This window comes from Crocodylus siamensis, chromosome 3 (assembly GCF_052110815.1).
Source record: "Crocodylus siamensis isolate JL-2025a chromosome 3, ASM5211081v1, whole genome shotgun sequence".
In the NCBI taxonomy this organism is placed as follows: domain Eukaryota; kingdom Metazoa; phylum Chordata; order Crocodylia; family Crocodylidae; genus Crocodylus; species Crocodylus siamensis.
In genome coordinates, this window is record NC_143397.1 from 110,880,925 (window position 1) to 110,893,857 (window position 12,933).

Genomic DNA, 12,933 nt, shown 5'->3' on the forward strand with positions numbered 1-12,933 from the left:
GTTATCAACAATGTTTAAATAAATGAGGGTCAGGTCATCCTAAAATATGCCTGTGAATTCATATACTTAACTGGGAGTTCTATATGTGCATCAGAAAGTGAATTTTGTGTAAGAGGTGAGAAAACAATATACTAACTGGGTGTGATCCATGGCACATCTAGGATTTTGAAAAGGAGGGTGTAGATGGTGTGGTGCAGTACTACATATCACATAATGCACATTTTTCACCAGTTAAAAATATCATTAATAAGTAGGGGCATACAGCTGTTATTCAATTTAAAATTGAAGCAAAAAAATGGACTGGAATGTACATTAATTTGCTAAATCATTTAATCTACAGAAACACAACCAACTAGGCAAGAATAATTAAAAGATGCTGTTTCATTAGTCCTGGATTCATCATAGTTAAAGGTATGTCTCTTTTTCCAGATTCATAGGACAAAATCAAACCTTGAGCATCTGGACAATGCTTCCAATGCTTCACTGAAAGTGATTTCCACACTTGAGCCAATGTTCACCTGAAGTAAAATGTCTACACCTGAGCTAATGTTTTTAGCTACAGGTACAAAACAGTCTGTAGGGCTGTGAAATGGGAGCTACATTGCTAAAAGCAGCTAGCAGACAGCAGTATTGAGGAAGTAAGGATAGCTGGAGTAGTGGAATTAAAGACCATTTAAAAGGAAAGAGGGTTGTTAACACCTGTGGAATGAAGAGTTTAAAAAGGATCAAGCAAATTTATAATGAGCCATTAAGTCAGGTGACTCCCACACTGTTGCCTGAATAGAAGTGCTGCTGCCACTGCTAGGCAGTTGGTTTTAAATATTGGCTGGACCAGGAATCAAAGTGGGGGGAGTGCAAATACACTACCCTGGATCCATCCCGGTCTGATCCATACAATAGCTATGCTCATAAATGCCAATGCCACTGAGAGTTTGCAAATTACTTTGAATTAGCCAAGGTTAAAGATTCCCTGATTTTTTTCTTGTGAGGCTATATTTTATTATTTGAAAGACACAGTTGTTTAATGTATAACCTAAAAAAACAGTATTCTAATGCAGCAAATCCAAGAATGATTTTGTTCTGAAAGTAAAGTGACTCAACATGCTGTAGATAATTCTGCTGAGTGTATAAATTTGTTTTAAATCCCAATTATATTGCAAGCAAAGATTTGAGAGAGCCCTTTCTGGAGGTTATTTTTCTGCGTAAATTGTAACTCAGTTTGTAGTATGCAGTTCAAATGAGTATGGCTCATCATCATTTCCAGAACTTAAATTTGGGGACAAGCTTGACCTAAAAGGTCTTTTAAGAAGGGAGTTGGTTTTAGATTTTTTCACAGGAGTTTATTTTAAAAAGGGTAATAAACTGTTTTAGAATGAACAGCTATTATGGAGTGCCTGTTTCACAAGCAGTTTAAACTCTTGCCTTTTACAGTGTATTCTACACACAATCAGGAAGGTCTGTAGTTCTCCATATCACCAATTCCCATACAAAGTTATTTCTTGGATCTCAGGAAGTGAAAATGCTTACAGTTGGGTCTGTGAAGTCAAAATTTGCAGCTAATAACAATGATTCCTACAGCTAAGATAACTTGCCTCTGATGTTGAATATTGAGGCTAGACGGCTGCAATGGGTTTTATGTGGGGCTACCCTTGAAGACTGTCCAGAAGCTGCAGCTGGTACAGAACGCAAACACATGTAAGTCACTAGGAATGTGTAACTCTGGTTCTCCAGGGTCTACACTAGCTTCCAATTGTTTTCTGGGTTTTGTCTTATAAGACCCAAAGTGGTCTGGGCTCTGTGTACCTAAAGGACTGCCTTCTCTCTTATTGCCCCATTGTGATCCCTAAGGTTAGTCAAGAGCAACCTCCTACAAGTACCATACACATGTCGAGATGACCTGGGAGAAATGCATGGGAGGTTATGTTTGACAGTTACTCTTTAGCCCTGGAACTCTCTTCCTCTTGAGTGTATGGTGCAGTGATGGGAGCAGGTGGGCTGGGCATGGGTGCACGGTACAGTGGTGGAGCAGCATGGGTGTGTAGAGAAGCCATGAGGGGAATGAGGAATACCTACAGAGGAGCGTGGGTGTGCAGTGCAGTGGTGGGAAGGGCACAAGGGCATGGTGCAGTGGTTGCAGGGGGGGATACAGGTGCATGGTACAGTGTACGATGGCGCAGTGCAGCAGTGTGGGGGATGGGGCCATCCACATGGCATGCAGGTTGCGGTTCACCCAGATGTGTCCCACACACATGCGTGCAGTTCCTGCAGATACAGCTGGCAGTGTGTTTGGTGCCCAGCTGTGTAGAACTTGGACGGCCCTGGCGTGTGTGTATGTGTATAGTAAATACATTGTGTATGTGTGTACATACACGCACACACAAGTTTATTTTAAATTAAGTTCTGCAGCTTTCATCCAGTACAAGTAAACCATGAGACTATTCAATGGAAAAGCTCACAAGAAAAAATGCTGTTCTAATAGGCCATGATTTTTTGGCAGTGAGAAAAGACCATTCAGACTCCAAATTTTATTTATTGACTTATTGCAAGACTTTACTGAAGCTAATAAAATGCATGCTTTTCATTCTTCCTTTTCATCTCCATGTGTGATGGTGTAGCAGAAAGACTTGTAATCCAAGTTGCCCGCAGCATCAATAGGGGAAGATTGGAACATCTGGTCAATCTACATATCAGTGAGAGAAAAGCATAGTAATGAAGTTTTTTTCTCCAAAGCTATGCTTTAGTGCTTCCAAATTAAAATCCATCATGAGAATTAAAAATCTGCAGGCACAGTCTCATTCTTGCATCTAAATTACTCTAAAAAGTTAATAGGGGCCATTTAACAGGCTTAGTAGGCTAGTAAGCATTAGGTCTTTGTAGTGTAGAGGTGGGCAAAATGCAGCCCCGTGGGCTGCATCCAGCCTGCCAGGCCATTCTATCTGGCCTTTGGGGCTCCTAAAAAATTTAGGGGCTCTGCATGATGACCAGGGGGCGCAGCAACTGTCAAGGGGCAGGGCTACCCATGCAGCCCTCAACAGTGCACCAAAACTTGTTAAGTGGCCCTCCACCCAAAATAACTGCCCACCCCTGCTGTAGTGTGAATGTTTTGAAAAATGAGTGCGTGGCACTTCATATAAGTATTAAGTAAACCAGTTAAAAGTTCCCTAAATCCCAAGGTTATGTCAGATTTTCGTCCTGGAAAATTGATTAGTGATTTCAGAACATTCTTTTCTGTCTCCAAAAGAAGTGTACTTTAAACCTGTATAACAATAGTTTTGCTAATTTCCTACAAAGTAATTCTTGTTACACACTAACATACATGTGGGTACATGCATGAGCATACAAACCTCTTCAGCCGTGAACTTATCAGCCTGTGTCATCATGAGGCGTTTCAGGCTAGTTAACAGACATGGAGAGAAAGTTAGTTGGATAATTGATGACTTTCATTCAGAGTAATGATAGCAAAGATACCATACAACACACCCCAAAACTTAACACGCACCTTGTATTTGAAAGGCAAAATTAAGGGAAAAAAACCTTTGCTGGTAACAAAGTGACTGAACAGCAGTGGTTGGGGAACCAAGGATGTTCATTGTTTTACTTCCTGTGGATCAGTTTAGATTTCACTTTTAGTTTCACTCAGTAAGCAGTAGATACTGCTCTTACCATGTTTCTCTCATATAATGTACACTCCAAAAAGGTGTGTTGTATGCAAGGAAATATGGTACTTATAAACCATCATACTTTTTAACATTTCCTATGCATAACTTTTAAGTTAACAACAGGAGAAATGTTATGAGCATTTCTGTTTACTCAGTAATTTGTTTGTCCTTATAGTTGGCTATTTCCCAGTGGGCATCACCTGCAAACTGTTTAGTTGTGTGTTTTAGCTCTACAAGATACCTTTTGGGAGGTCAGTGATTTTCCTTCAGAAAAAGTTCAGGACACAATGCTTAATACATAAATATTGTGGCTTCACCAAACTGTGATTTACTACTGAATCAATTAAGATACTGCAGCTTTGTAAAGTGGTTTAAACCAGGTTTGTATTGGTTTAACTATGTGCCCGTAAATTTACAGGAATAAGTGCTTTGGTAAAACACTTTCATATTCTTATAGCTTCCATAGCAAGATACTACACAAATTTAATTAGATTTGTTTTTTAATTCAATTTAATTGGTGCAAAATAGTGGGCATGCAAGCCTGGGCAGGGGCAAGACATGATCAACTGGCAATATGCTGTGCAGCGAAGGAATGATGCTACTGCATCTGGTTAAAAACCAAAAGGGGAAAGCAACCCTGAGGAAGCCAAGTGATTACATCTTCCAGAAGTGAGGAAGACAGTGGGAGAAAGCTTAGATCAGGTAGAGGGTTGGAAAGCGTTGTTCAGGGTGTGGAAAGGAAGACACACTGAATTACTTGTCTCTCCTTTACATTATTAACCCCACTATCAATACAAAACATTACAGGGAAGAATAATTTAAAATACAGACAACAAGCAGATAAAAATAGTTAATAATCCAGTTCAAGACTGGGAATACATTGGGCTATATTCTAAATTGGGGTAGGCAACGTTTTTTGGCCAAATTGCCGAAAAACACTACAGTGGCTACATTGGAAGGTGCCAGAGTGCCGGCACGCCAGAAAAACAAAATGAGGGCAGGGGGTATATAGCAGGATGCCCTGCTTGTGCCCCTTGCCTCCCACCCAAAGCCCCTGCCCCCCAGCCCTGCTGCCCTGTTCCCCCCACACAAAGCCCCTGCCCCCCAGCCCTGCTGCCCCCTACCCAAACCCCTGCACCCCAGCCCAGGCTCTGCCTGTCAACAGCTACCCTGGCTCTGGGTAGCTGCTGGAGCCCAGGCTGCTCCCAGCAGGGCTTGCAGTATCCCAGCTACCTGCTGGGAGCAGCCTGGGCTCCAGCAGCTACCCAGAGCCGGGGCTGGCTGCAGCCGGGAGGCTTCAAATAGCTGTGCCATACCGTCGCATGCACCCACACCTCAGAGCGGGCAGTGGGGGGCAGGCCTGAGGCAGCGCAACCCTGGTCTCTCCCCAGCTCCCAGCACAGAGCTCATGACTGAGCTAGGAGCTAGGAATTGTGTGCTGGGGCTGAGAAGATGTGCTGGGCTGGGAGCTGAGGGCTGTGCATGGGGTCCCAACTGGGAATGCTAGTGCTGGGGCCTGATCTAGAGCCACACAGCAGGTCCTGATCAAACACACCACACTGGGGGCATGTAGCAGGGCCTGATCAACAGCACTGGGACCCAAACTAGAGTACCAACACTGGGGCCACGTGTCAGATCCAACCCTGCATATTAGTTCTGAGACCATGTACTGGCTCTGGAGCCACTTGCTGGGTCTAGGGCTGTGGACCAACACTGTGAACCAACTCTGCATGTTGTTCCAATCTGGCATGCAGTTGGGTAGGGAGACCCCCTACAGGTCAGGAAATATGGTGGAGGATGGAGGGAAGGATGAACAGGGATGGAGGGAGCAGTGGCAGCATTAATCACCATGGCTCCCAGAGCCACCGCAATTAATGCTGCCACCACTCTGTTCTGCCCCGTTGCTCCCCTGACTTATTTTTAGATCCTTGGGGACCCTTCTTTCTCTCATATAATGCACACCCATTTTCCCAGGCTGGTTTTGGGAGAAAAGGTGTAGGTTATATGTGAGAAAATAGCGTATATGCAACAGTTTAATTCAGTGTAATTTTCTTTTGCCAGTGCTGGTTATTTCCTGACAAGCCTCTTCAAGTTAAAATTTTATCAGCTGCATCTGGCTTAATTAATGAGGGAAAAGCACAGGCCATTAACTTCCAGAGAGTGAGTTATACAACAATCCTTGCACTCAGTAAATTTATCAAAATATAGTAATTTGGAAAAAAGATAAACAATGAGCTTGGACATGGAAAATATGTTGGTTAATTCATCAGCTGTCTACCATCATATCACAAACATTATTTTGTTAAAGGTTTGATAATTAAACACAGAAATAAACTTACTAGTCTTTGTTAATGTGTCCTTTGCCATCTGGATCAAACATTTTGAATGCATTTAATATAACCTCTTCAGCATCAGTACCTGCAGAAAAATTGTATATTACTAGATGCATCTACATGCGCCCTGATAAACTCTGGTGCAGTCTGTACCAGAGTCAGCTGCTCCTGGGTATAGTGTTTACATGTGCACCCAAAACCACAGCAGTTTAAGCCAGGACGGAGCAGCCTCAGGATGGCAGAGGACTGGAGGGAAGTCAGCCCTGAGCTCTGGGTGGCAGTGTCAGGTGGTGGAGGGGTTGCCTGGGGCACGAGAGTGCTAAAGTGCAGGGCTAGAAACACTGTGTGTGGTTGGTGGAGTTAAGTACTCCACCATAAGATAGTACTGTTCCCAACAGTGCTATCTTATGTCAGAGTTAATTAATTTATTGTGCCCTAATACCAGCACACATGTAGATGGTGATGCTTTAGGAGCTAATTAGTCAAATCCACAGTAAAGTGTCCATGTAGATACACCCAGTGCGACTCAGCTGATAACACATTCACATGGTCCAGAAATCCAGTGGTTAAAGTCTTCCCAAGAATATTATTCATGCACAAAACTAAGGCAGATCTGTGATGTTCAAAGTATTATCTTTATATGTTACTGCATTTGAAAACAATAAAAAGGAGTATTATGGGGGGAAAATGAAGGAACAGGTTCCGATTCTATTAAATTAATGTTTGGAATGGAAGTCTTTTTCTTAAAAAATGTGGGAACAGTTCTTCCTAAACAGTAGGTGTGTATACATTGTCAGATATTAAATGGAGATCACTTTTCTATTGCTTTTTTTGGCTGTTACAGGATAAATTCATCTGTGATCCTTCCAGAAAAAAAGCAGGGAAATTCTGTGTGCTGGTCAATATGACTGCACCAAATTATAGTGAGCTTTGAAGACCTTACTTGTCTGAACTCCATGGGACCATCCCATATGTATGCTAAATGTTAATATATATGAAACATCCAGAACATAATATAGTGCCAAAAAGAGAGAGAGATAAAAACAAAAAACCTGATGATGATGTGTTTTCAAAACCTGGTACAAAAGGACTTGTGTCTGTGTATGCACATGCACATTCATTTCCTTGTATGTCTAGTGACCAGGTCAGGAGATTGTATAATCTGGGTGTTCATAGAGAGGTGTTCATATACAGACAAGTTTAAACTTACCACTTAACTTTTCACCAAAAAGGTTCAAAAACATTGTGAAATTAATAGGTCCAGTAGCTTCTTTAAGCATGGATTCTAGCTCATCATCTTTTACATTTATTTTACCTAAAATAAAAGTAAAGCTTTTTTACTGCACAGAAATATGTATTGTTGGGATTCACAATAAATAAATCACCTAAATCCAGTTCTACACATCTGTACCAACATGAGGTAATAGACTTTTTAGTTCTTTCCAGACTGCTTCCCATTTGTTTTGTTTTGTAATTGTCTATGGTTCTTGAACAAAAATCCTATCTTTAAAGTGAGTTTTATTACTATAGCACTTCTAATATTAAATCATACACAGACAAATTTAAGAATACACATGAGTTTGGTATCCCTAAATTGGCTTCTGGGGAAAAAAATACAGAAAGATCTGTCACAAGAGGGATATACATCTATGACTGCACAAAGGAATCAGTACCCATGGTCTGTGCTCTGCTTACCCAGAGAAGCATAGGTGTCTTTCAAGTCTTCTTTATCTATGAATCCATCTCTGTTCTGGTCAATTAATGTGAAAGCCTGGTGGGGAAAAAGAGTAAATGCGCACAGAATATATTGTAGAGTTATAGAAAAATAGGGTTGGAAGGGATCTCAGGTGGGTGTCTAATCCCAACCTCTCATCAAAGCAGGATCATTACTCTCTCTAAACTAGTGATTCTCAACTATGGTGCTGTGGTACCCTAGGGTGCCACCAGATCCCTGGAAAAGGTGCCTTGAGGTGGGAGGAGACCAGCAGATGAGTGCAGACTCAGGCTTGTCCCTGCTTGGCTGATCCCCCCACCCTGACTGCATGGCCTCTCTGGAGAAGGTAAGCAATGTAATATATAAATTCATTTTTTGACATTTGGTGCCACTCAATTCATAAATGTTATGGAGGGGTGCCTTGTGTCCAAAAAGAAAACCACTGCTCTCAACCACACCAGCCAACTGTTTAACTTGCTCTTAAAGACTTCCAGTGACAGACTTCCACAAATGTATTTAGCTTCTTCTCAGACCATATATAATTCTTGAGTGTCCACACCCACATCAAGGTCTGGAATGGTCCTGGGACCGATAATCAGCTGAGTGCCAGACCTGGCCTGAAGTTGGCAGGGAGATGCCAAAGGGTTTCCATCTCTGGGATTTTAAACCAGGCCTGCTGGAAGTGGGGGTTTTAAGTGCCCAGCATGGGAAGTCCTTTGGTTCACCCCACCAGAAGCCCTCTCACCCCTCGTACCTGGTCAGAACTGCTGGGTGTGGGGTTTTGACCTTCAGCCAACTCAAGTCCCCAGTGCAGTCCCAGGGCAATCAGCTGATTGCCAGCCCTGGCTCAACTTGCTCTGCAGAGAGCAACCAGGATTATGCTCCCGGGATCCCTCTGCAATGGCAAGTAGTAATGGCATTATTTGGATCTGATCCCCAATCCTAAAACTGTGCCTGCTGCCATGCATGTGTGGGGATGGTTGGGATCAGGAATCAGATCCCATTGTGCCACTACATCAACATGTGCCAGGGGTCTAAGGCATAATAACTAGGGCTGTTCGAAGCTTCAGGTGCTGATTCAATTCGGAGGAGATTTGGCCTGATTTGGTGGCTGAATCTCCAAATCTGAATCAAATTAGGGGACCAATTAAAAGGTCCAAATCAATTCAAAAGTCTCGGAATTGATTTGGAAAAGATTTGGAGAGCTTTGGCAGTTTGGCCAGTACCTGCTGCCTGCAGCAGGGAGCTGGACTTGGACTCCATGATGGTAAGTAGGGGGTGGGGGAGGGGGGAGTGAAAGAGCGAGGAGGGGACCCCTGCCAGGCCCCATCCCCTGCCTGCTCCCCCAGTCCCCTGAGTGCCCCCTGACCCCTGCGCACTCCCCCAGCCCCCAGCCCTGCCCAGCCCCAGCTCCCAGTTCTTTAAAAAAAAGCCCCCACTCACTTGGTGCTGCCAGGTGTGGGGGGCAATCCCCACTGCCTCCCCCCACTGCTGCACATTGCATGGGGGGCTCTGCCATGAGCCCCCCAACCCCTGCCCACTCTCTGACCCCCCCACCCATGGCTGCCCCACCCACCCCAGCTCCCAGCCCTTTAAAAAGAAAAAAACCCCAGGCTCACTGCCTGCTGCAGTGGCCTTGGGGCTTCTGGGGGCTCATGGAAGAGCCCTCCACACAGTACAGGGCAGTGGGGGGGGCAGCAGGGATTGCCCCCCTGCCAGGCAGAAGCCAGTGAGCCCAGCATTTTTTGTTTTTTGTTTTTTTAAAGGACCAGGAACTGGGGCAGGCTGAGCAACCATGGGGGGGCTGGGAGAGTGGGGGGCAGAGGTCAGAAGGCTCATGGCAGAGTCCCCGCATGTGGCCTGGGGCAGTGGGGATTGCCCCCTACTGGGGAGGAGCTGGTCAGTGGGGGGGGGGAGTTCTCAAAAAGCCAGAAACTGGGCTAGGCTGGGCAACCGTTGAAAGCAGGCAGGGCATGGGCCTGCATGGTTCAGAGATTTGGCTGATTCAGCAGCAGCTGACTCTCCAAATGAGATTCAGACAAATCAATTCAGGACAGTGATTCAAATCACCAAATCAAATCACTGTCCCCCAAATCAGCCAAATCCAAATCCAAAGTGAATACTAGCTGCTTTGAATAGGCCTAATAATAACAGACCAATTTCTCTGAAATTGTTCTGTCCTCTGGTTTTCTAGTGGAGAAGGCAAAACAATTCCTAACCAAAATGTACATATAGTGCAGAAGTCAGATTAAATATCACGTCATAATATATGAACACTTAATTTGGCAGAAACAGACAAGAACATTCAATCATTATGTAGAGAAAGTAATCTCATACAAATTCATCTTCTGAAACCAAAACTCTAAGGCAGCTTATGAATGTACTTTATATAGTGAGCTGGAACAAAAATCCATTTCTGAACATGTACAAGGTTTGAGAAGTTAAGTCCAACCTGTACCCATCCCAATTTCTGTGTAAACAGCCATTTTGTTCTGGCTTTATATATTGTCTTACTTCCTTGAATTCTTGGATCTGGGTCTGCTCAAAGTTTGAGAAAACATTAGAAGAAGCTCTCTGGGCACGTTTGGCACCACCTTCCTTCTTCTTGGTTTTTCTGCTAGCCTGAAGAAGAGAGAAAAGATGTTAACCTACTCTCTGAAAGCACAATAACATTGTCCACTCCATTCTTTACCTTGACTTTCTCAAATGCACTACAAGCTGGCAGAGGGTAGACTGAGGCTAGATATCAGGAGGCGCTACTTCATGGTCAGGGTGGCTAGGATCTGGAACCAACTTCCAAGAGAAGTGGTGCTGGCCTCTACCCTGGGGGTCTTTAAGAGGAGGCTAGATGTACACCTTGCTGGGGTCGTTTGACCCCAGTATTCTTTCCTCCCATGGCAGGGGGTCGGACTTGATGATCTGCTCAGGTCCCTTCCGACCCTTGAAACTATGAAACTATGAAACCTCCCAGAAATCATCAAGAGGAATAGTAAATCTGGGGGGGGCTTGTTTCAACCTCTTGGTTACGGATGCATGACTCTTAAACATTCAGACTTCTGATCTACTTGAAAATCCCTGCAAACTTAGGGTGACAGTCTGTTACTATTTGGTGGTCTAGACTCTATTTCCATCCAGTCAGTTAGAGCATTAGACCTTGTAGCTATTTGGATGACCAAATGGAAACCAAATGTCAGCCTTAGATGACCAAGTGTCACCCCCTGAAGCCCTTCCTAAGACTGTCAACTAATAAATGCCTTGGTGCAGTGTGGACCAGCCTTTTTGGCAGGCATAAGACAAGTTAGCCCGCACCCTCCCCAAGTGCCCCTTCGATCCCTTTCTCTTACCTGATCTGCTGCTCAACTTTCAGCTCCCTATCCTGTGCTACCTGCCTGATCTGATGCTCTGGTTTCTCCTAACCACCACTATGCCGCCTGTGCGACACACGAAGGCTGCTGTGGCACTTGTGGCACCCATGCCACAGGTTAACCACCCCACCTTGATGGAAACTTGGTTTCCCACCAAGGTTGAACTTACCATCTTCGCTGGAGAACGTGGCTATAGCAGGTTGTCTTGAAGAATCTTACCTTATAAAGTGCCTCTCATGGGGAGGGCAGGGCTTATCTTTGCAATTTGAATGTCTCAGAGGACATATCAAACTTCTTAAGCACTTCTGACTCTCAAATTATGCCCCATAAATGGACAGGCTTGTGAGATACTCGCTGATCTCCAGAGACTAAACAACTGTTATTTATATTTAAAACCTCCTAGAGTAATTTGCTGTCTAGATTTCTTGTGATGAGCAAAGATCGTGACAGCAGCACATTGGGATGTTACCATAAATGGCATAGAATAGCAGCTGCAGCCAGTAATTTCTCTGGATTTTCAGTATTGTACACGCCTCTTTACTGCAGACGTTTGAAATTTAAAACTCGTTATCTCAGAAAAATGTTAACTTTTTGTCACCTTCCTTATCGTTTGTATAGTTTCTTTACAGGCCACCTGTTTTAGTATCTGTGGGTGCTGCCAGAAACGTAATCATGTCATATATAATTCTTTTAGTGACTACTTATTTTTAAAGGAGGATTTGAATATTTTTTATATTACCACAGGATGATGGGTGAAGCTAGGTTTTCAGTCTAACAGTGCATACGCACACCATGTTTACTGTGGAGGAAATGTACTTTACTGCTCTGAGCAAAATTACCCCTTAGAAACTGAAGAGTAACTATCCCCCAGTTTAAGTAACATCAGCGAACTGATTGTGTGTCTGTTCCCCTATTCCAGGGGCTGGCAACCTATGGACAGTGAGCTGGATCCAGCCCACAGTGCAACTGGATCTGGCTTGCAGAACTGGGGCTTCAGCTGCATTTGGTGGCAAGGGTTTTGCTGCTCACACCACACCACACTACATTATAGGGTTGCCAATCCTCCATGATTGGTTGGGAGTCTACTGGAATTTGCATCTATTTCCCAGTGACTATTGAAAGCAATCTGGGAGACTGATATTGTGAACAGGTTGAACAGTACAATTAATGATTAGAGGTGCACTAATACATTGGTCCCATATCAGATCAGCACCAATACAAGGAAAATTGACAGTATCGGCAATCAGCTTTTTTTGGCTGATGCGGCTGATAAATGCCCTGTGCATACACACAGCTGCAGCACAACAGGTAGGCAGCCAGGACTGTAGCCTGGCAGCTTAAAGAGTGGTAAGTCTGTTGTGAGAGAAGGGGCAAAGGGCGGGGTGCAGGTCGAGGCCCCAGCAGTGAGGGAAGGAGTGGGGCTAGGGCTGGGGCAGAGGCAGAGGCAGGCACTGCACAGCCGGGGTGGGACAGGGGACAGAGCTGCAAGCAGCTCTTCTGTGGGACATGGGGAGGGGGTGGTGGCTTCCGCCTCTGCATGCACCCTGAGAGGGCATGGGCAGGGCCATCCCTGCGGGGGGCCAATCGGGGTGACCGCCCCAGGCCCTGTGCTTTGGGGGACCTGCAGAGCTGGGAGAACCAGTGGCGGTGCAGAGCTGGGCGGAGCTGGGTGGAGTGGCAGCTCCTCATGCAGCCACCCCCAATGCTGCTGCCAGTGGTGGCGGTAGCTTCTTCGGGTCCAGGGCCTGTGGGATCACAGTGGGGGCAGGGCCCCACCTGGGCTGATTTGCCCCGGGCCCCACACCCTGCGTGGGTCAGCTCTAGGCATGGGGAGCATATACCCCGAGATGTGTGCAGGGCGA

At 44.9% G+C, this 12,933-nt stretch overlaps 1 protein-coding gene across 1 annotated transcript; it reads right to left on the reverse strand.

Moving 5' to 3' along the window:
- Positions 1–2,516: 2,516 nt before the first annotated feature.
- MYL5 (myosin light chain 5) lies at positions 2,517–11,368 on the reverse strand. Its single transcript, XM_090037261.1, has 7 exons — positions 11,241–11,368; positions 10,221–10,328; positions 7,688–7,763; positions 7,203–7,307; positions 5,999–6,077; positions 3,345–3,393; positions 2,517–2,680 (listed from the first exon to the last, which is right to left on the reverse strand). The coding sequence occupies exons 1-7, from the start codon at positions 11,241–11,243 to the stop codon at positions 2,579–2,581; spliced, it is 522 nt and encodes a 173-aa protein (XP_089893387.1). The 5' UTR covers positions 11,244–11,368; the 3' UTR covers positions 2,517–2,578.
- Between the last annotated feature and the right edge of the window lie 1,565 nt (positions 11,369–12,933).